This window comes from Perognathus longimembris, chromosome 3, assembly GCF_023159225.1.
Source record: "Perognathus longimembris pacificus isolate PPM17 chromosome 3, ASM2315922v1, whole genome shotgun sequence".
Taxonomy (NCBI): domain Eukaryota; kingdom Metazoa; phylum Chordata; class Mammalia; order Rodentia; family Heteromyidae; genus Perognathus; species Perognathus longimembris.
Genome location: NC_063163.1, coordinates 43,050,713 through 43,071,217, shown reverse-complemented (window position 1 = coordinate 43,071,217; position 20,505 = coordinate 43,050,713). Strand labels below are relative to the sequence as shown.

The window sequence follows — 20,505 nt, the reverse complement described above, 5'->3', positions numbered from 1 at the left end:
ACTACAGGCATACACAGTATTTGTGACATACATTTTTTTGTTTTTACAAATGGCAATAAATTACTATTCTTACCTGTAATGCACTGAAATTGTCCATCTTCTCTTCTTATTGTAAATGCTTCCCCGGGGTTAACTTGTACCAGAATAACCTAAAATGGGGAAAAGCAGTATTATCAAAACAATTATAGACAAATCAGCATATTAAAAAACTAAATGTTTCTAGAAAGGCAGACATAAGCTCTTTAGCCTTATGAAACTGAGAAAGTCAAAGATCACACATGTATAATGTTGGTTTATTAAACTGATTTTTTGTAGGTCAAATTTAGGCCAGAAGTGAAGGGAATGAAAAAGAAAATAATAGAGCTGGGGATATGGTTCAAGTGGTAGAGGGACAGCCTACCAAGCTCAAGGCCCAGAGTTCAAATCCCAGTACTTGGGGGAGGAAGAAAAAGAAAAGAAAAAGAAACTAGTGAAAGCTTTCATCGAGATGTCAATAAACTTTACTCAATAATTAAATACAGAGTTAACCCAGGATATTTAGATTTACTGTAAGAGTTCATTGGTTGCTAACTATTGTGTTTTTCTAAAGTATAAATTGATGGGTGAGCATGAATGGATATTACTTGAATGCAGTTCAATCATATTAAGAAATAAACTAAAACTATATCAATAAACTAAATTAATAAAATTAATAAAAATATAACTACTAGAAATACTTAAACTCAGAGAGGACCTTGAGCTTGCTAGGCTGATGTTCTACCACCTGAGTAACATCCTTTTGGCCTTTTTCTTTTTTTCTAAATAGGATCTGGCTAGCCTGGATCACAGTCGTCCTAGTTACACTTGCATGATAGGCATGCAACACCATACCTAGAGCCGCCCTCTCTTTAAAAAAAAAAAAAAAGGTTGGGATAGACCTCACAAACCTTCTATTAGGCAAAGTCCTGAAATCCTCCCTTATGAGTAAATAGGATTCCAAGTATAAGGCACTGTGACCAACTCTGAGAATACTCTTCAAAAATAAATGGTAAGGGCTGGGGATATAGCCTAGTGGCAAGAGTGCCTGCCTCGGATACATGAGGCCCTAGGTTCGACTCCCCAGCACCACATATACAGAAAACGGCCAGAAGCGGCGCTGTGGCTCAAGTGGCAGAGTGCTAGCCTTGAGCGGGAAGAAGCCAGGGACGGTGCTAGGGCCCTGAGTCCAAGGCCCAGGACTGGCCAAAAATAAAAAAATAAAAAAAAAAATGGTAAAAATGAGTGCCTGGAAAAGAGCTGTTTCTATTAAGTATCTTATGCTCCCTGTCATAGCTCTCCTGTTTTCCTAACAGTTTCTGTTAACCTCACATGAGTCAAATTATAAAGATCTTAGATATATTAGAAAAACAGTGATTATAAAGATGCTACAAACTTTAATGATAACATGCTAAAATATAATTATTTTTATATATAATCTATATAATTATCTTAGCAATAAATGTAAGCTAGAAGTAAAAAATCTCATTTATAAATAAATTATATTTTTAAAGTATTAGTGTCTTAATAGTTTCATATACAAAGATGTTTCCAGGTTTTGTTTTTTTCATTTGAATCATAGTATTCTCTCTTTCTCTCTTTCTCTATCTGTCTCTCTCTGTCTCTGTCTTTGTCTGTCTGTCTGTCTGTCTGTATGTCTGTCTGTCTGTCTGTCTGTCTGTCTCTCTCTCTCTCTCTCTCTCTGTCCTGGGGCTTGAACTCAGAGCCTGAGCACTGTTCCTGGCTTCTTTTTGCTCAAGGCTCTGTCACTTGAGCCACAGTACCACTTCCGGCCTTTTCTATTTATGTGGAACCCAGGGCTTCATGCATGTTAAGCACTCTACCACTAAGCCACATTCCCAGGCCCCATAGCATTCTCTCAAAATACAGATAAATAGAAGCTGGAGGAGTGGCTCAAGTACAAGAGAACTAACCAAACAATTAATTCCAGCAAGGGTCAGACCCTGAATTCAACACCAGTACTGGAAAAAGAACTACTTCCCTGCCCCCCACCCAAAGAAACAAAACAACAGGTAACTAATAGATTTAACAAAACTATTATAGTATAACCAATCCATTCAATATATCCTCAGTATCCATGGATATATGGTTCTGAGCAGAATGCTGTTAAGGAAAATGTATTATAAATGTTCAGAAAACATAAAGCTCAGTATGCTAAAAAGTTTTCACATTTATCTATACTACATCTACACTAGATTTGTGCATCCACAGGTTGAGACTGCATGGATTAGGCTACATTCCTGTAAATTTCAGTTGTACACATTAATACTATATACAAAAATCAGATCTTATTTTCTAAATACTGCAGATGTTTGATTCATTTTCCCCCATAACACTGGTCTAATTTCTGCTAAAGATATGCCACTTTGAATAAATGTAAAAATTTCATCCTATCACGTCACACATTTCAGTGCCCTTTGTGGCTTGGGAGGATGTTTAGAACTTTTACATTGCTTCTTTTGTCTTTTGGATGATGTATTATTGTAGATTCAGAAAATTAAGTGTAGGCAAATAATCAGCAAATCACACAATGACTTAAAGATAACTGATGGTAATGCTGCACTCACTGAGAGTTTCTTATCAATTGAGAACAATATATGAATGGGAATTCATAATTTTTGGTTTTACAATTTATTTTATTTACTTCATTAATGAATTAACTAACTATTTAATTTACTGTGCTTGGCCATAGCCATGTGAGTCGGTGAATAATACTTTATGTTTACAAACTGGTAAATTTGTAGTTTTAATTTGCTGGCAGAACCTATACACAAAAAAGTCAACTCGGGCTGGGGATATAGCCTAGTGGCAAGAGTGCCTGCCTCGGATACACGAGGCCCTAGGTTCAATTCCCCAGCACCACATATACAGAAAACGGCCAGAAGCGGCGCTGTGGCTCAAGTGGCAGAGTGCTAGCCTTGAGCGGGAAGAAGCCAGGGACAGTGCTCAGGCCCTGAGTCCAAGGCCCAGGACTGGCCAAAAAAAAAAAAGTCAACTCACTCCTTAACACTAATTACATAATATTTAGATAAAAATTATAAAATTAGATTGAAGTGCTAACTCACAAATATACAACAAAACCACTTCCAAAACTTTAGCACTCTATTTACTGTTGCTTGCATCTTTTTCAATTTTCTCATATATTTGTTTCTACCACAGCTACCTACAACTGCTCTAAGATTCAACTGTTTCTGTTCCCAAAGTTACAATTTGTTCCAGCTCACTAAACATGAAGGTAATTTTCATTGGCAAAGTGGACCTCAGACTATCCTTAGTCTTATATGGCAACTTTAAAAAAAATTTCATTCTGGTAGCATCTTATATTATTTTACAACTGTCCAGTGTAAATACACATACAGGTTGGGTGTTAAAGGTCTAATTAATTATTAGTATACTCGTCAACAGCCACCTCCAAGCTTGCTATCAAATTAGCTAATGTACAGCAAGTATCCTATTGTACCTGCATGTATCTGATTACCATAGTAACAAAATAAACAAACAGCAGTAACATCTGCTTCTAAGTCATCCACTGTCAGTTAGCAAATTAGATTTTAAGAGTAAACTGCTTCCAAATATATTTCATGATAAAGCTGTATATTTATTTACATACTTTTTGCCTCTGATCTTGGAGAATATTAAGTTTATGTGTACTACATGTAGATACATATGTATGTAGTTTATATATACTACATGTAGATATATATGTAATGATGCAGATAACACCATATTTAACAACAATAAATACATAGAAATGATAATCTATTTGGTTTAATCCATTTATCAAATACTAATAACTGTCTTATAGTAATTTATTTCTGGATCATTAGTAATCACATATAAATTATGCAAACATATAAAAGGTAAATGGGTCTAAAATAAAACAATTTTTACTGAGATAAAATCTAGACCATAAAAATTGTCCTATAGAATACAGTTTAGTAGTTCTTAGTATATGCAAAGCTGTACAAGCACCAGCATAGTAATTTTTTGAAGTTTTGTTAACTCAAAAAGGATATTTTGTAAACCTTCACTACTGGTTTCTTTCATTAAGCACGTTTTCCAGATTTATCCAAATCGAAGCACATACTAAAGTACTACCTAGCAGTTTGTGGCTGAGTCATATTCTATTGCACAGATATATGCAATATATGGACAACTGGAAATCATCTACTTTTACCTATTTTGAATGCTACTAAACACTTTTTTGCATGGACACATATTGTTTCTCTTGGGAATAGAGCTGTTGGCCCATATAGTAACTATTCATTTGAGGAATTTGCAGATATGTTTTCCAAACTGGATTTACATTTTAATTTCTACTACTAGTATGCAAAGGTTCAAACTTTTCCACATCTTTTCAGTATTTTTGTTATCACTTATTATGTGACTTATTAAAATTATAGTCATCTAGTAAGTGTGAAGGAGCATTTTATGAATACTGTTAAAAATATTTTCATGTACTTGTACATAACTGTAAATCCTTTGTCTACCAGTTGTATTGTGTTTCTTTTGTAAGAGTTATTTATATATTCTGAATGCAAGCTTCTTATCAGATACATGGGTGCAATTATTTATCTTCTAAATTCCTTCTTTCCTATTTGTTTTTGGATCATTATTGCAAGTGGAGTATTGAAGTCTCCAACTATTATTTTTTATTTGTCTCTTTTCCTTCAATTTGCTCAATTATCATTTCAGGTATGTGGAAGCTTTGTTTGCTGTTAGGACTAGTGACCTCTTTTTTCATTATATAAAATTGATATGCCTGTAGTAGTGTTTTTTTCAGTACTTGGGTTTGCACTCAGGGCTTTACACTTTTTAAGAAAGCACTCCACCATTTGACCTATTCCATTAATCCTTCCTCCTCCTCATCCTTTGCCGCCTCCTCCTCCTCCTCCTCCTCCTCCTCCTCCTTTTTTTTTTTGTGGTGGGTCATGGGGCTTGAACTCATGGCTCTTCAGCTCAAGGCTAGTGCTCTACTATTTTGCCACTTTCAGTTTTCTGGCAGTTAACTGGAGATAAGTCTCATGGACTTTCCTGCTCAGGCTGGCTTTAACCTTGACCCTCATACTGCAACCTCCTGAGTAGTTAGGATTATAGGTGTGAGCCACTGTGCCTGGCATATTAGTCTTTTTTTACATTGGGCATGGGTCTACCTTTATGCCCAGGCTGGCATGTACTATGATCCTCCTATTTGTGCTTCCCTTTATAGCTGGGTTGACAGAAACATGCCACTGTGGCCTGCCATTGTTTTTCTCTTGAAGCTTGAGGTCACAGGCATGTGCCATGATGCTGACTCTTTAGTTGAGGTGGCCTCTTATGAACTTGCATGCCTGGGCTGGCCTCAGACAGTGATTCCCCCAATCTCTACTCCCAAATAGGATTAGAGGCTTGAGGCACTATACTCAGCATTTTTAAATTTAAAGTTAATTTACTTGGTATTAGTGAGTATTGTTTCCTTAATACAGAAAACTTCACTTCTATTTTGGTTATAGTTTGCAGTCACTTTGCCAAAGAGAAGTTTTATTCTAAAAGAAAATTTTCCTAACTATAGGGTTTAATTTAATAAAATATCAATGCTTTTGTTGATGAATCCAAGAATATATCAGAATTTCACAGCCACTACATTTCATCTCTTTAAGATATTTCAGAGTTTAATAACTCTTTTTAATAACAACTAATATATCTTATTAAACTAGCGTGAAATATTTAACATTTCTATTATAATTTTATAGTAGCTTGAATTATGTGAAAACATTTCAGCTAACTGCTCAAATAAAATAGCTTGCTTATTAGGTACTTAAAATAACATGCTAAATTTTATTTTTTGGAAATATACACCTCAATAACAAATGAAATGAATGACATCAACCCCAGTTATTCAGTAAGAGTCCTTATATTGTTTTGTGTCAAATATAAAAATCAATTCTAGTTTAAATTCTTTAGACCTTTGTTTCTTAATGATATATTTTTATTTATTCTTAATAACATTTTAATAAGCTTTTTCCTTTTAGACTACTTTATATCCAATTTCTAAGCCAGATTTTATAATCCTTTGGAACAAGAATTAACAGAGTATTTTATGCAGAGATAGTAATTGAACATAAATGAAGCTAAGTTTTTAGCATTGCATAGCTGCACTTTTACAACAAAATTAAATGCTCAAAAGGTAATATAAGCAATTTTCCCATCTGAACGTAGTATGTAAAACTTCTTGGGTCTAAAAAAAGCTCATGAATAATTATACTAGAACTTGAAAATGTATTTTCTCATGAAATGCTATTAGAAAGTAGCATGGTATAATCATATAGGAGGAGGGAAAATGGCAGAAAAGGTTATATTCTAATCTTCACAAAAGCTTCTAAGAAAGAGGAATTTAACACAGAACTATTTAATTGTCAGGCAAACCTAGAGATTCGTGTTTTAGATATAAAATTTATGATTGAGGTTCTGGACTATAATTCTGGGGCACAGATATGTCACAATGATATGGATTATTACTGCAGTGCCTTAGTCATCTCAACTCTAAGTTTATTAAGTGTTTACAACCTGGTATACAAGCTATCAATGTTTTTTTATGCATGTATTCACAATTTATAACTTTTTAAACTTAAAAGTCTAAATTTTTAAAGTACTTTTATCTCAAATTTTTGAGTAGTTTTCCTTCTGATTTCTAGCTAAACTAACAGAGCTTTCATCTTCATGAGTCAGCAATAAGTTAGCAATACCATTAGGTAAAAGCTAATCTTGTAAGTTTTTTTTTAAGATGCTATAAAAAGTGAAGAGTACCTTCATTTTTCCTGGTTCTGATTTTGGTTTCCTCTGGATATAGAGTTCTAAATTGTCTAAAGTATGATTTTCAACCAAGTGTCCAACCAAAGAGACTGCTTTTCATGGAAACTCACCAAGTTGTCTACAAAGATGATGTGGGTTCCAAGGCTGAGAAATTCAGTTGCCTAAGAAGCAGTTTATTTATTCTGAAGTTCTGAAGTAAAGATTTGAGTGGGAAGAAAAAAACCTAAAAACCTCTTTTTACAATTATTCACCCAGCAGGCTTTGAACAGTTTTATTCTATATCTAGTCATATATTTATATTAGGTGAGGATTGATTACATTGCCAATGTAGATAAACAATAAACATGTTTCTAAAAGTTTAGATAACAATTAAAAATCTAAAATTAGGCTAGAAAAATGTTTTATTTCATACAGAATAAAACACATTTAAAATTTTTGTTCCACCAAAGCCCCATTTTGGATGACTCCCCTGCAAATTACAATAGAGTAGGAACCTCAGAAAATCTACTTTTCCATAGCATGAGTAACATAGGTTAAAATGGTCCAACTCAATTTTTTCAAAAACTCTATCATTTTGTAACCCCTCTGTACATCACTTTGCAATTAAAAAAAACACCAAAAAACAAAAAACACCTCTAGCGGTCAACTAAAGCCTTGAAATAACTCACTCAAGGAAATCTGAAACCACATAAGAACAATGAGTATTGAGCCATTTTAATTTGCTCTATTCTCTTTTCCTTCTCCCCAACTTCATAGTGGCCTTGAACATCTACAACTTCAAAGTCACAATATTAGTGAAAACCAGACGAATTAGTCACCACAGGGTTTGGTGTTCCATAAGAGTTTCATCTCCAAAGAACTGTCATCATCTTATCTAGCTGGCTATTTCCTGGAAACCAACCACCAGTCAAATGGCTTGTCTTTATTTGGCCTGCCTCAGAGCTCTGCTTACTGTAAACAATACAGGGCAGTTGGTTAACATCACAGTTGCCTATGGAGATAATAACAAGTGGAAAAACAAGAAGCCCACCAAAAACCAGGAAAGGAAAAAAATAACTGCAGAATAAGATAGCTACAGGTAGCTTTCAACAGCTCCAACACAGTCCAGGCAAACCAACTTTCATTTTGAAATCATAGGCCTGCTTATTCAAGTGTTGTATCAATATGCATCGCTTCACAGTGAATCAAAATTTCCTCAATTCAAATAATATGAGGGCTTCTCACCTCTCATATTCTTGTAATATGAATAAATAAAGTGAATCTCTAGTTTAAATCTGATCTTTTCTCCGAAATCGAATCTACTATTTTTTTGAGAGATTAAGACCAGAATAAATTATTAGGAACCTTATAGACTTAGCTTTGAATCTCAGTTTTTGTCTTTTAGAAGCTCTTTTACTTAGCTTAGTAATAACACTGGTATAATTTTGAATTTGTATAAAAAGGAAATACTACAAAAGGAAAAATTAACTTCTTAAGACTTATTAAAACTAAATGAAATAATATATGTAAAGGGCTTGACTCAGTATTTGACACAAATTAAGGGTTCAAATGGTAGATGCTATAGATTTTATTACCTCTAATTATACATCCAAATACCTTAAAATCAAATAAAATTCGTACTCCTTCAAATCCCAATCTTGCTGCTACTTTTGTACACTTACTGTATTTGTTTTTACTAAGTTTTTTCTATTTCAACCTCAAGATTAGCCCCCATAACTCAAGCAATCCCAAGTTTATAGCCTTAACCACCTTGTATTAAGGGCTCATACACGAAGCCATTATTTCTCCTGCTCTAAATCATATATGAGCCACAACTAGAGACAAGTCTATAGCCCAATGTCCTTTAGGATTATCATGCAGTCAAGAATCCAGTGGATGGGCTGGGAATATGGTTTAGTGGCAAGAGTGCTTGCCTCCTATACATGAAGCCCTAGGTTTAATTCCTCAGCACCACATATATAGAAAAGGCCTGAAGTGGCGCTGTTGCTCAAGTGGCAGAGTGGTAGCCTTGAGCAAAAGGAAGCCAGGGACAGTGCTCGGGCCCTTAGTTCAAGCCCCAGGACTGGCAAAAAAAAAAAAAAAGAATCCAATGGATATCCTACAATTTAAGAAGAATGAGGAAAGGAGGAAAGGAGTAAGTAGAGGAGGGATTGGTGAGAAATTTGAAAGGGTGACATTGGTCAAGTTATACTGTATTTGTAAACTCCTTTGTTAAATGGCAAGTCTTTTGTACAACTACTTGAAGGATATGATGATGATGATGATAAACCCTAGACAATTCTAGACTCTGCAATTCTTTGTCTTTCTTTGCCTTTTCCAATAAAGGCTTTGGCCTCTCTCCTAACTTTCTTGTTTTTGAGACAGGGTTTCGCTATATAGCCTAGATGGTTCAAATTCATGATGCCCTACCTCAGCCTCCCCAATGTGGATTACAGGCATAAGCCATCATACTCAGTGTTTTCCTGTAGCTCTTGCTTCAGTTACCTAACCAAAATCTAATTTACCCCCATAACTCTCTGCCTTCTTTTGAAAATATAGGTAATAGAAACCATTCAGTGCGATCAGTTTCTCTGTGTTCTCTCTCAGTTTCTTCCATAAAATCCTGGTGGTACAAATCAAAAAATTAAAAGTCAAGGAAAATTGCAAAATAAAAGATTATTTTAATGGAGATGATTTGGATGAAGAAACTTGATAACCAGATCAAACATTTTTGGCGTTTGTTTTTGTTGCTGGGCATCAGTTTTAGGACCTGTCATAAACTAATTACGTTCTCTGCCACTGAGCTACATACCAGCCCAGGCTGAGATTTTTAACTAAAACGCCGAGAGTGCTCTATCCCTTTGGAAGATAAATGCATAGAAATTAAAGTAAATAATGTCACATTAATAAAGTACTGAACCACAGGAGAAGACAAAGTATCTGAACTTTTCTTTTGATGGTGGCAAACAAATAAAGCTGGGCATTCTACTTGTGGTGAAGTTCGTATTTTCTAAAACAGACCTAATATGGAAATCTATCAGAGCATCATAATCACTTTTATATGCTTTACTTCCTTTACCAGAAAGGGATATAAAATCAAATCAAGCAAATGACTTAGAATACAAAATGATATAGCTACTTTGGCAGTTTGGTTTCTTACAAAGTTAAGTTTTACCATATGATCCTACAATCATTCTCCAAACTTGAAACTTAAATACATCCAATAGTCCTCACCTGAGTGTATGTATAATTATATGTATAATTATAATTATATGTATAATTGCCCCAAATTGGAAGTTCTAAGATGGTCTTTAATCGATGACTGGATTAATTAGCTAGAATATCTGTATAAAGAAGTACTATTCACTATTTTTAAAAAATAAAAATCAGCTATTAACCCATTAAAAGAAATTGTCTAGACCATCTCTCTTGCTTCTAGAGAAGTAAGTTTGAAAAGGCTTCTTGAATTAACCTTACATTCTGGAAAACATAAAATTATAAGAGAATAAAATGATCAATGGATTGTTGGAGGTTCATGGTAAAGAGGGATAAAGTGGTAAAAACATGGAATTTTTAGAGTAACGAAACTATTCTGTATGATACTAGAATGGTGACACAGGGCATCATATACCTGTTAGAACCTTTAGCACTGGAACTAGAGGCATGGCTCAAATGATAGAGCACCAGACATGAGCAGAAAAGCCAAATGAGAGCATTAAGCCCTGAGTTCAAACTCTGGTACTACTAGCATGTACTGGCAACAGCAGTGCATGTGTGTGCATGCACACATAGACACATACACACACCTGCACATACACAAGCAAAATCCAAAAAACAGACAAAACAAAACCCCAAAGAACTATAAAACACCAATGTTCAAGCATAGTATTTTATCACCCAGTGCTAAATAATATGCTTCTAGGGGAAACTGCAGAAGAGATAGTACGTAAGAACTTGGTACTATCTGTTAAATTTTTCTTATAAGCCTTGTTTGTAAAAATGCCCATTAATAAAAGGGCAGGGAGCAGGATTCTATAAATACCAAAAAAATTATTCAGCTGCTTGCCACTCAAAAGTAATAATGAGTAATGTCTGTAAATGTTTCACTATAAACAGTAGTAGTGATGTTTCAAAAGCTAAAAGGCCCACCAAATGTATGTTATTGTAGCAAATATGTTTAGTTTATAAAACTAGGAAATATTGGTGAAGCAATACATTATTAAAATAACCAACCATAGGAAAACCAATTTGATTCCAAGAGATAGAACAGAAATCATCCTATTGGGTATAATACTCCCAAGAAAGTCAAGACAAGAGATAACCCTATCTGTTACTCTTAATTTTTAACATCATTCATGTATCTGGCTTTTAGTTTGCTGTTTTACTGGAGATACTTGTGTCATTTGTCCACAGGCAAGCTTTAATTTGGCATACCAATGAGTTCTTAAGATAGGTTATTGTTTATTGCCAATCATTAGCTACTTTTGTTTAGTTTCTTACATATTCTACTACAGCTACTGGTCCACTCTCTTGGATGCATACCTTATATCATTAGAAAAATTATCTTTCTAGCTTTCTAATCCATTGCTCACTGTAACTATCTATAACTAATTCCTCATTAGCATATCTACAGTTTCTTTAGTCTTCAATTCAATTCCAACAAACATTTACAAAGAGTTCCTTTGGGTTTGTTTAGCCCTTATAGTAACAGCTACTCTAAAAAGACTGCATGCATGCATACACGCATTTATTTATTTATTTATTTATTCATTCATTTATTTAGTGCCTGTCCTTAGAGCTTAAATTAAGAGCCTGGGCACTGAGCTTTTTTTGTTCAAGGCTAGTGCTCTACCATTTGAGACATTTTGAAGGTTAGTTGGAGATAAGAATGCCAGACTCTCCTACAGTGGCTGGCTTTGTATCACAATCTTCAGATCTCCACCTCCGAAATGTAAGATTACAGGCTTGAGCCACTAGTGCTCAGTTTTTACCTTTTTTTTTTTTTTTAATGAGAAGAAAATGTACTAGGAACATAATAACTTGGGTTAGGACACCTGAAACAAATCCAAGTATTTCTACCAGTTTAGTGCTTTTTCTATTCATCTTTAGGTCTTTCTGTGCTAGTTAGAATTCAAGGCTTTTCTATACCTCCTGAAACGTGCGCATTTTCTTTTTCTGCCACTCCCCTTACTAAGGACAGAATTCAAGACCTCTAGGCAAGTGCTCAATTTAAGCTATGTCACCAGCCCTTTTCCCTCTTTTTCACTCTTCTCTCTTTTTTAAGGGATACTATAAAAAAAAACCCTATCCTTCAGACCTCAAAGTTCAACTTGATCTTTACATCTTACTCTAGTAGGTTTTTGTTCCCACATCCATATCTACATTCATCTATACCACCACTACTGCATGACAGCCATAGTGTTCAGAAGAGTCCAAGAAAATCCTACCAACAGAACATCTTTTGGGGAAGAAGGAGCAAACAAGCCTTAAGCACTGTAATGGTGTTTCAGCCTGGTGTTGTGTTGTCCCCTCAGCAGAATATACAACTATAGAAACTATGGCAATGTGTTATATAATTAACTATTTAATAAATTATTTTCTGTAGTATATTATCAACTATTTGAGCCTAGTGACTGGTCAGAAGCAACGTATGATAACAGCCACCAGTCTAAGTCTCCGAGGAGCCTCAAAAAAGTAAATAAATACCTGCCACATCTATGACATTTCTGTAGAAGAAAACAATCTTGAGACTTAAATTTGACCATGGAAATGAAGTTAGTGAAATGAAGTTGCTGCTTGAATGTATATGAGTACATGCTAAAGCTAAAACCAGGACATAACCATTTTTCTGTGATGTTTACTCAAAGCAGAAAAATCTAGAGCCCAAGCCAATTACTTTTCAATAGCAAAGAGTAGGTCCTTACCTACTCTTAATTGTACATTAGGGGCATTAAATTTGCAAAGTAACAAGTACGGTATGAGTCTTTTTTACTTTTCCAAGGAGACAATTTGAGTAGTGCTTAGGAGTACAGCTTAGAGCTTAGTGTGATCTTGATCCAATTATACAGCCTTCTTAAGCTCATTTTGTTTCATTTGCAAAATAAGGACAGGTACACTTCTTGCATGGGAGTATTGAAAGAATTAGATAAACTTCTCATAAACTTCTCAGTAAAATGTAACACAAAAGTATGAAACTGTTCCTTTCCTCTGAATTATCATTTGCTCTTTGTTTTCTCATCTACAGTATTAAAATACCAACCATATAAGATAGTTGTGAGAATTAGGCCCATTGCCTACAATCCTAGAGCCACTTACATATGCTCATTATTCCTATCCTTTCAGAATTAAGGGACATTGAGTCAGTACAACCACAGAACTACACTGTAAAAGCCCTGGGTTGGGAAAACAACCATATCAGCTTTCTAGGAGGGAGAGGCTGGTAGAAGATGGGAGAATAAGAAGATAAAAATTTATTATTTTATAATATAAGCAGTCATTTAATTGCATAATTAAGCCACAGTATCATTCATGACCCGAAGAAATGATTTATAATAATCATGAAATGGACACGGTTAAACTTGATTGAAAAACATGAGGGGCTGGGAATGTGACTCAGTGATAGAGTGCTTGCCTAGCATGCATGAAGCCCTGGGATCAATTCCTCAGTACCACATAAACAGAAAAGGTCAGAAGTTCAAGTGGTAGAGTTAGCCTCCAGCAGAAGCAGCTCAAGGACAGTGCCCAGGCCCTGAGTTCAAGCCCTAGGACTGGCAAAAAAAAAAAGAAAAGAGTAGTAGTACATTGTTTATGTAAAAAGAAAACAAGAATAACTTTAATGGTAACAAAATACAAACACAAGGAATTTGACCATGAATTAGTGATGCACTTTAGAAAGAACTTCAAAGCAGTCTCATTACTTTGTCATCTTATAACATCAAAAACCATTTTGAACTCCAGTTCATTCTGAACTGCTCATCCTGCTAATTAGCAGGAACCCATTATTGTGAAGCATAATTAAATGCTAAATTTTTCATTCTTATGAAAAAGGCATGTGTGCTAGACACAGAAAATAAACATTTCAATATTCTTACCTGTTGTGTTCCATCTGCACTTACAATAGGAGCAGACAGAAGAGAAATATCACTACTTAAAATCTGAGTTGTATCCAGTAGCGGTGGATGTTCTGCCATTATCAATAAGACATAAATACCAGATAACCCTTCAACTCTGCAAAACAAAAATATGTAGTCATTTGTGTATGTACTTAAAAAGATATTAAATACAGTATATTCAGTATCTGTTTAATTCTTTAACATAAAGTATTTTTTAAATTTAATTTGTATTGTTATCATTAGAGTGCTGTGCAGAGGAGTTGCTGTTTCTTTCTTTTTTTTTTTTTTTTTTTTGCCAGTCCTGGGACCTGGACTCAGGGCCTGAGCACTGTCCCTGGCTTCTTCTTGCTCAAGGTTAACACTCTGCCACTTGAGCCACAGCGCCACCTCTGGCCATTTTTTGTATATGTGGTGCTGGGGAATTGAACCCAGCGTCTCATGTATAGAAGGCAAGCACTCTTGCCACTAGGCCATATCCCCAGCCCGGATTTGCTGTTTCATAAATCAGGCAATGAGTACATTTCTTTTGGGACTATGATTAAAGAGACAGTCTTATCAAAAGAAAACCACAGTACTTTGTGGACTACTTTTTTAAATTTAAGGAAATAATATTTCTTACAACCTAACTGTCTGAAGTAGTTGTAAAGTAAGATATATTACAGATAATACTGATATCAGAAGCATCTATTTATATTCATGTTAAATATCTAGATAATATTTCTTTAATTTAATCACCACTACTTAATCTGAACACTGCAGTAGACACTAAATATAGCTGTTTAATGAGAAAACTCTACTACTAACTTTTCTCTTTGATAGGTAATTGTGAAGCCCCTGCTTCTTCATCACCTTAATTGTCTTGAAGCACTACTCAAGAATTATGATTTATAACTTATTTTTCAGACAGCAAAGTCATAGAAAAACTTGCTCAGGATTAGGGTAAGAACCTTCATGTTTTAATTTTAAGCTCTTACGTTACTGGTTCACCTGGTTTATTATTAACTACAACAAACCAAGTATTTTCAGTAATGACACATTTAGAAATCTTTAGCTGTAGATGCAATTATCAGGCTTCAGACTACGGTACTATTAATAGGCTATATTAACACTCTATACAATATGAACCATAAAACATCAATGTAATCTGTTCTGCTCTATCACTCAAACTACAATCGACAAGCACTTTAAATTTTGTCAAATGATTTCTCCCTGTGAAAAATACAAAGAATTTTAAGTCAGGAGTCAATATATCATTTTCCTTCTTGCATGGTACATAACTTAGTATATAGTAAGAAACAGGATGTTAATTCGCTATTAAAGAGAGACATGGTAAGCAATGTGTCTTCCTTCCTCCCTCTCTTCCTCCCTCCCTCCCTACCTTCCTCTTCCTTCCAATATTACAGAATACTACTGAGGAAACAACCAAATTCTTGTTTCCAGAATGCCAAATTAAACAATATATTTTAAGATGTTAAGAGAGACTGGAGGTCTGAACATGAAAGATTAAAAGAATGCCTAAAAGATTAACACAGAAATACCTTAATAACCATAAAACAGAAAAAAAAAGATTTCGCAAATAGAATATAAAACATTTCAAATCATAAGGGAAAAGAGATTATTGGACTTCATTAAAATTATAAATGTATTTTAGCCAGATAGCATTGGCCCAAACTTGTAATCCTAGCTACTCAGAAGGCTGAGATGTGAAAAATCACTTTTGAAGCCAGTTTGGGCAGAAAAGTTCAAGAGACTTTTAAATAACCAGCAAAAAGGCATGAATTGAAGGCATGACTCAAGTGATAGAGCACCAGCCATGAGCAAGAAAGCCAAGTGTGCTAAGACCCTGAGTTTAAGCCCTCTAGTACCAAACACAAGAAAGTATACTTTAAAAATGTTTTAGGAACTGGGAATATGGCCTACTGGTAGTTCTTGCCTAGCATGCATGAAGCCCTGGGTTTGACTCCTCAGCACCACATATACAGAAAAAGGCAGGAGGCTAGGAATATGGCCTAGTGGTAGAGTGCTTGCCCTGTATACATGAAGCCCTAGGTTCGATTCCTTAGAACCACATATATGGAAAAAGCCAGAAGTGGCGCTGTGACTCAAGTGGTATAGAGTGCTAGCCCTGAGCAAAAAGAAGCCAGGGACAGTGCTCAGGCCCAGAGTTCAGTCCCCAGGACTGGTAAAACAAACAAACAAAAAACAGAAAAGGCCAGGAGTGGCGTTGTGGCTCAAGAGGTAGAGTGCCTTGAGCAAATAAAAGCCAGGGACAGTGCTCAGATCCTGAGTTCAAACTCCAGGATTGACAAAAAAAAAAAACTTAAAAAAATGTAACACACTGACTGAAGATATTTGTATCATGTAACTAACAAAAAGTAAACATTCAGAACAGAGCCAACTACAAATTTCCTTTTTAAAAAAACTATTTTTTGTCTTTTCTTTTTTGGTACTGGGGGGGCTGAACCCAGGACACTTCACTTGCTAGGAAAGTGCTTTGCCACTGAGCTACATCCCAGCCCTACAAATAGGCTTAAAAAAAAAATGACAAGAAGCTTTTGAAGAGGCTAATACACATATGAAAAGATTACCAAATCCACTGTAGGTAAATAAAATTAAAAATCACAGTGACACACAGTTATGTACCTATTAGGTATCTACTTGAGTATAAAAATTTTTTAAAGACAAATTCATATAGAGTAGGAATGAAAACTCATAAAATCATTTTAGAAAAGTTTAATAATCTCTACCAAAGTTGAACAAGGCATACTCTACCACCTAGTTGAGATCTAGCCATGAGACTCTAGTGTGAGTGTGTGTATGTGTTTTTGTAATCTTAAAAACAATATTAAAAACAAGTACAGGTACAAGAAGTTCACAGAGCAGGACTTGGTCATAGTCCAAAATCATATACAATCTACATACACCTTCAAAAATCAACTGATTTACTCAATAGATTATATTCAGTAATGAGAGTGATTTGGTAATATGAGTAAATCCACCAATACAAAGTGATTGAAAACATATAGAAAAATACATACTGCAGAGATTTATTTATATAAAGTTCAAAAACAGATAAAACTAATTTATGTTGTCAGGACAGTGGTTGCCTTTGAGAATGAAGAAAGATTAGGGACAGGAAGAAGATATGAAGATTGTTTCTGGGGTGCTAGTAATGTTTTGTCTTGACTTAGGAGACTTACATATATTCTCCACTGAATTATTAAATAAGCTTTTTTGCTGAGTATTTATGTACTTTTCTGAATGTATTATACTACCTCAGTAAAATAGCATTTAAAACTTAAAATGAGCACATGATCATTTCAATTGATGTAGAAAAAGTATTGGACAAATTTGATTCCTTTTCATGATTAAAAAGAAAAACTCTTTACAACACAGAATTTACCTCAACAAAAAAGAGGCCACATATGAAAAACATATCCTACACAACTATCAAAGATTGGAAGATTTTTCTCTAAGATCAGGCTAAGGTAAGAGTGCTCATTTTTGCCTCTAGTATTGAATGTAACTGTAGATGTTTCCGAGTATTTAGACAGGGAAAAGAACTGGAAGAAGTAAAATTATCTCTCATTACAGGTATTATCTTATATGTAGAAGCTCTAAGGATTTCACAGAAAGTGTTAGCATTAATGAGCAAACAGTAAAGTTTCAGGATATAGAGTCAACACAGAAAATATGTGGCTATACTTTAACAATGAGCAATCTGAAAAAGAAATAGAAAAGATTCAACTTATAATAGCACCAAAGAGAATAAACCACTTCGAGATAATTTTAACTGAGGAGGTAAAAGGCTTGTGCACTGAAACAACGAGCCATTGTGGAAGAGAAATTAAAGGTAAAAATTATGGACAGCATTCCATGTCAGAACATTGAAATAGTACAAATTTAAAGATGTTTATAAGCCTCAAAGTTATGTACAGACTGAATACAATCCCAATAAAAATTCCAGCAGCATTTTTTGCAAAAGTAGAAAAATTTATCCTAAAATTTATGATACCTCAACTAGCCCAAACAACCAAAACAAAACCAAAAACAGAAATTATGGACTCACACTTTCTAATTTTGAAACATATTAAAAACCTACAGTAATTAAAACAATGTGGTACCATCATAAAAACAAACAGACAATGGAACACAGGACTCATAAATAAACTCTCACATATGCAGTGAAATGATTTTTGACAAGAATGCCAAGATCACTCAATGAGAATAGTCTGTTCAACAAATAGTGTACCGAAAACTGAATATTCACATGCAATAGAGCGAATCTGGACTCTTAATACCACATGTAAAAACTAATTCAAAATGAGTTAAGGTTTAAATATAAGGGATGGGGGAAGCCTATAAAACTCCTAGAAGAAAAGCTTCATGACATTGGTATTGGTAGTGACTTGGATATGAGAGCAAAAACAATGAAAGCTAACAATAGACAAATAAGATTGCATCCAAATTAGAAATTCTGATATGTAAGATGACACATCATGTGAATGAAAAGGGAGTAAGTTAAACATCTGCAAACTATATTTTAGTTCTGGCTACTCTAATAAACTATTACAAAGTGGGTAGTAAGCAGATATTAATTTCTTACAGTTCTAGAGCTGTAGGTACAAGATGGTGGTAAATTTGGTTCTCTGTGAAGGCTCTTTCTTCCTGGCTTTCAGATTGCATAGATACTACACTGTATTCTCATATGAACAAGAGAGGAATCTCTGTTATCTCCTCTAAGAATATTAGTTACATCATGGCTTCACTCTAAGCTTCATTATCACTCCAAAGTCCCACCTCCTAATAAGATCGCAGTGAGGATTAGGACTTGAATAATTAATCTAGGGAATAGTATTCAATCTACAACTGCCCCATTCCACTCCTGCCCCACCCACCAATATGGATGCCATTTTCATTTTAGCCCAATAACCCCCAAAGTCTTAACTTATTCTAGAATCAGTTCTAAAGTCCTAAATCTCACCTATATCATCATCTACATACATTAGATGTGGGTAAGACTGCTATGATTCATCCTGATTTATTTCCTTTCCAGCTTTGAATCTGTGAATCTAGGTTACAAAATACAATGGCAGGACAAGCATAGGCTAGACATTCCCATTCTAAATCTATCCTAGAGGAATATACTATATTTAAATGTCATTAAATGTTCATATTTCAATAGGATGCTTTGGGGAGATGGTAGAGAAATTAAATGTACCAAATAAACATGTATCAAGTACTTACTATGTACCTACTATGCTTTTTTGGTTGTTTTGAGACAGAATCTCACTGTGTAGCCCAGGGGGCCTCAAACTCCCCATCTTCTTGCTCCAGCTTCCTGAGTCCTGCAATCAGGTACATGTGCCACTGATTTTGTGGTGTCTTTTTTTTTCCTGCTGGTACTCAGAACCTTGCAGTCTCACTTTGCTCAAGACTGGCATTGTATCACTTAGACCACACTTCCACTTCTGGCCTTTTGTTGGGTAATTGAAGAAAAGAGACTCTCTGTGTCGGCTGGCTTGAAACAGCAATCCTTAGATCTCACACTCCTGAGTAGATAATATATAGTGCCAGCTGTGTCACTTTTTAAAAAAAAATAGTGTACCTGACATCTCGTACTGTGTGTAAAGTACACAAAATTTTAACACACAAATAACCTGGGAAACCATTACTACAATGTCAGTATAATGAATTTTCCTCTTTATAATCTCAGCATTCACATTTCCATGACTGATGTTGAATTTGTCTTTATGGGCTTACTGGTATACCTTGTTTTACCATATCACTTTTTGATTAAATAACTTTTTAGTTCTTTTTACCCATTTTGTTGCTAGGTTATTTCTTGATATTAGTTTTGATAGCTCTTTATACCTCCTGGATACTGGCTTTTCACAGATAAAGGTGATTTAAAAACATTTTCTAGGCTGGGAATGTGGTTTAGTGGTAGAGTGCTTGCCTAGCATGCATGAAGCCCTGGGTTTGATTCCTCAGTACCACATAAACAGAGAAAGCCAGAAGTGGTGCTGTGGCTCAAGTGGTAGAGTGCTAGCCTTGAGCAAAAAGAAGCCAGGGACAGTGCTCAGCCCCTGAGTTCAAGCTCCAGGACTGGCAAACAACAGCAACAACATTTTCTACTAGCCTGCTACTTGTCTTTTGCATTCTATTGCTGATGTCTTCAAAAGTGAAGAGCAAATGTTTATAAAATTATGTTCTATCAGTTCATTTATGCACAAGGCTTTTGGAGTTCTAAGAAATGTTACCTAAGCTAAGGTACCAGATTTTTCTGTTATGATTTCAAGGCATTTTATATTTTGGGCTTTACAGTCTATCTACTTATTCATTAGAAAAAAGAGTATTAAGACTGTCACTACAAGCCGGGTGCTGGTAGCTCATGCCTATAATCCTAGCTACTCAGAAGGCTGAGATCTAAGATTCAAGGTTCAAAGCCAGCTGGGTCAGGAAAGTTGGTGAGACTCTTACCTCCAATTAAGCGCTAAAAGAGCTGTAAGAAGAGCTTGTCTTCAATGGCAGATCCCTAGCCTTCAGGCAAAAAAAGCTCAGGGACAGCACCTAGGCCCCAAGT

The 20,505-nt window shown here is 34.9% G+C and overlaps 1 protein-coding gene across 3 annotated transcripts in view; it reads right to left on the bottom strand.

The window, feature by feature from the left end:
* Positions 1 to 20,505, bottom strand: part of Fndc3a (fibronectin type III domain containing 3A) — a 115,774-nt gene that overhangs the window by 79,431 nt on the left and 15,838 nt on the right. For all 3 annotated transcript variants that reach the window (XM_048341383.1, XM_048341384.1, XM_048341386.1), the window contains 2 exons: positions 13,899 to 14,034; positions 74 to 149 (listed from right to left, as the gene is read on the bottom strand). In XM_048341383.1, the coding sequence (XP_048197340.1) occupies positions 74 to 149; positions 13,899 to 13,997 (175 nt within the window). In that variant the 5' untranslated portion in view covers positions 13,998 to 14,034. Of the gene's footprint in view, positions 1 to 73; positions 150 to 13,898; positions 14,035 to 20,505 lie in introns of those variants that run through there.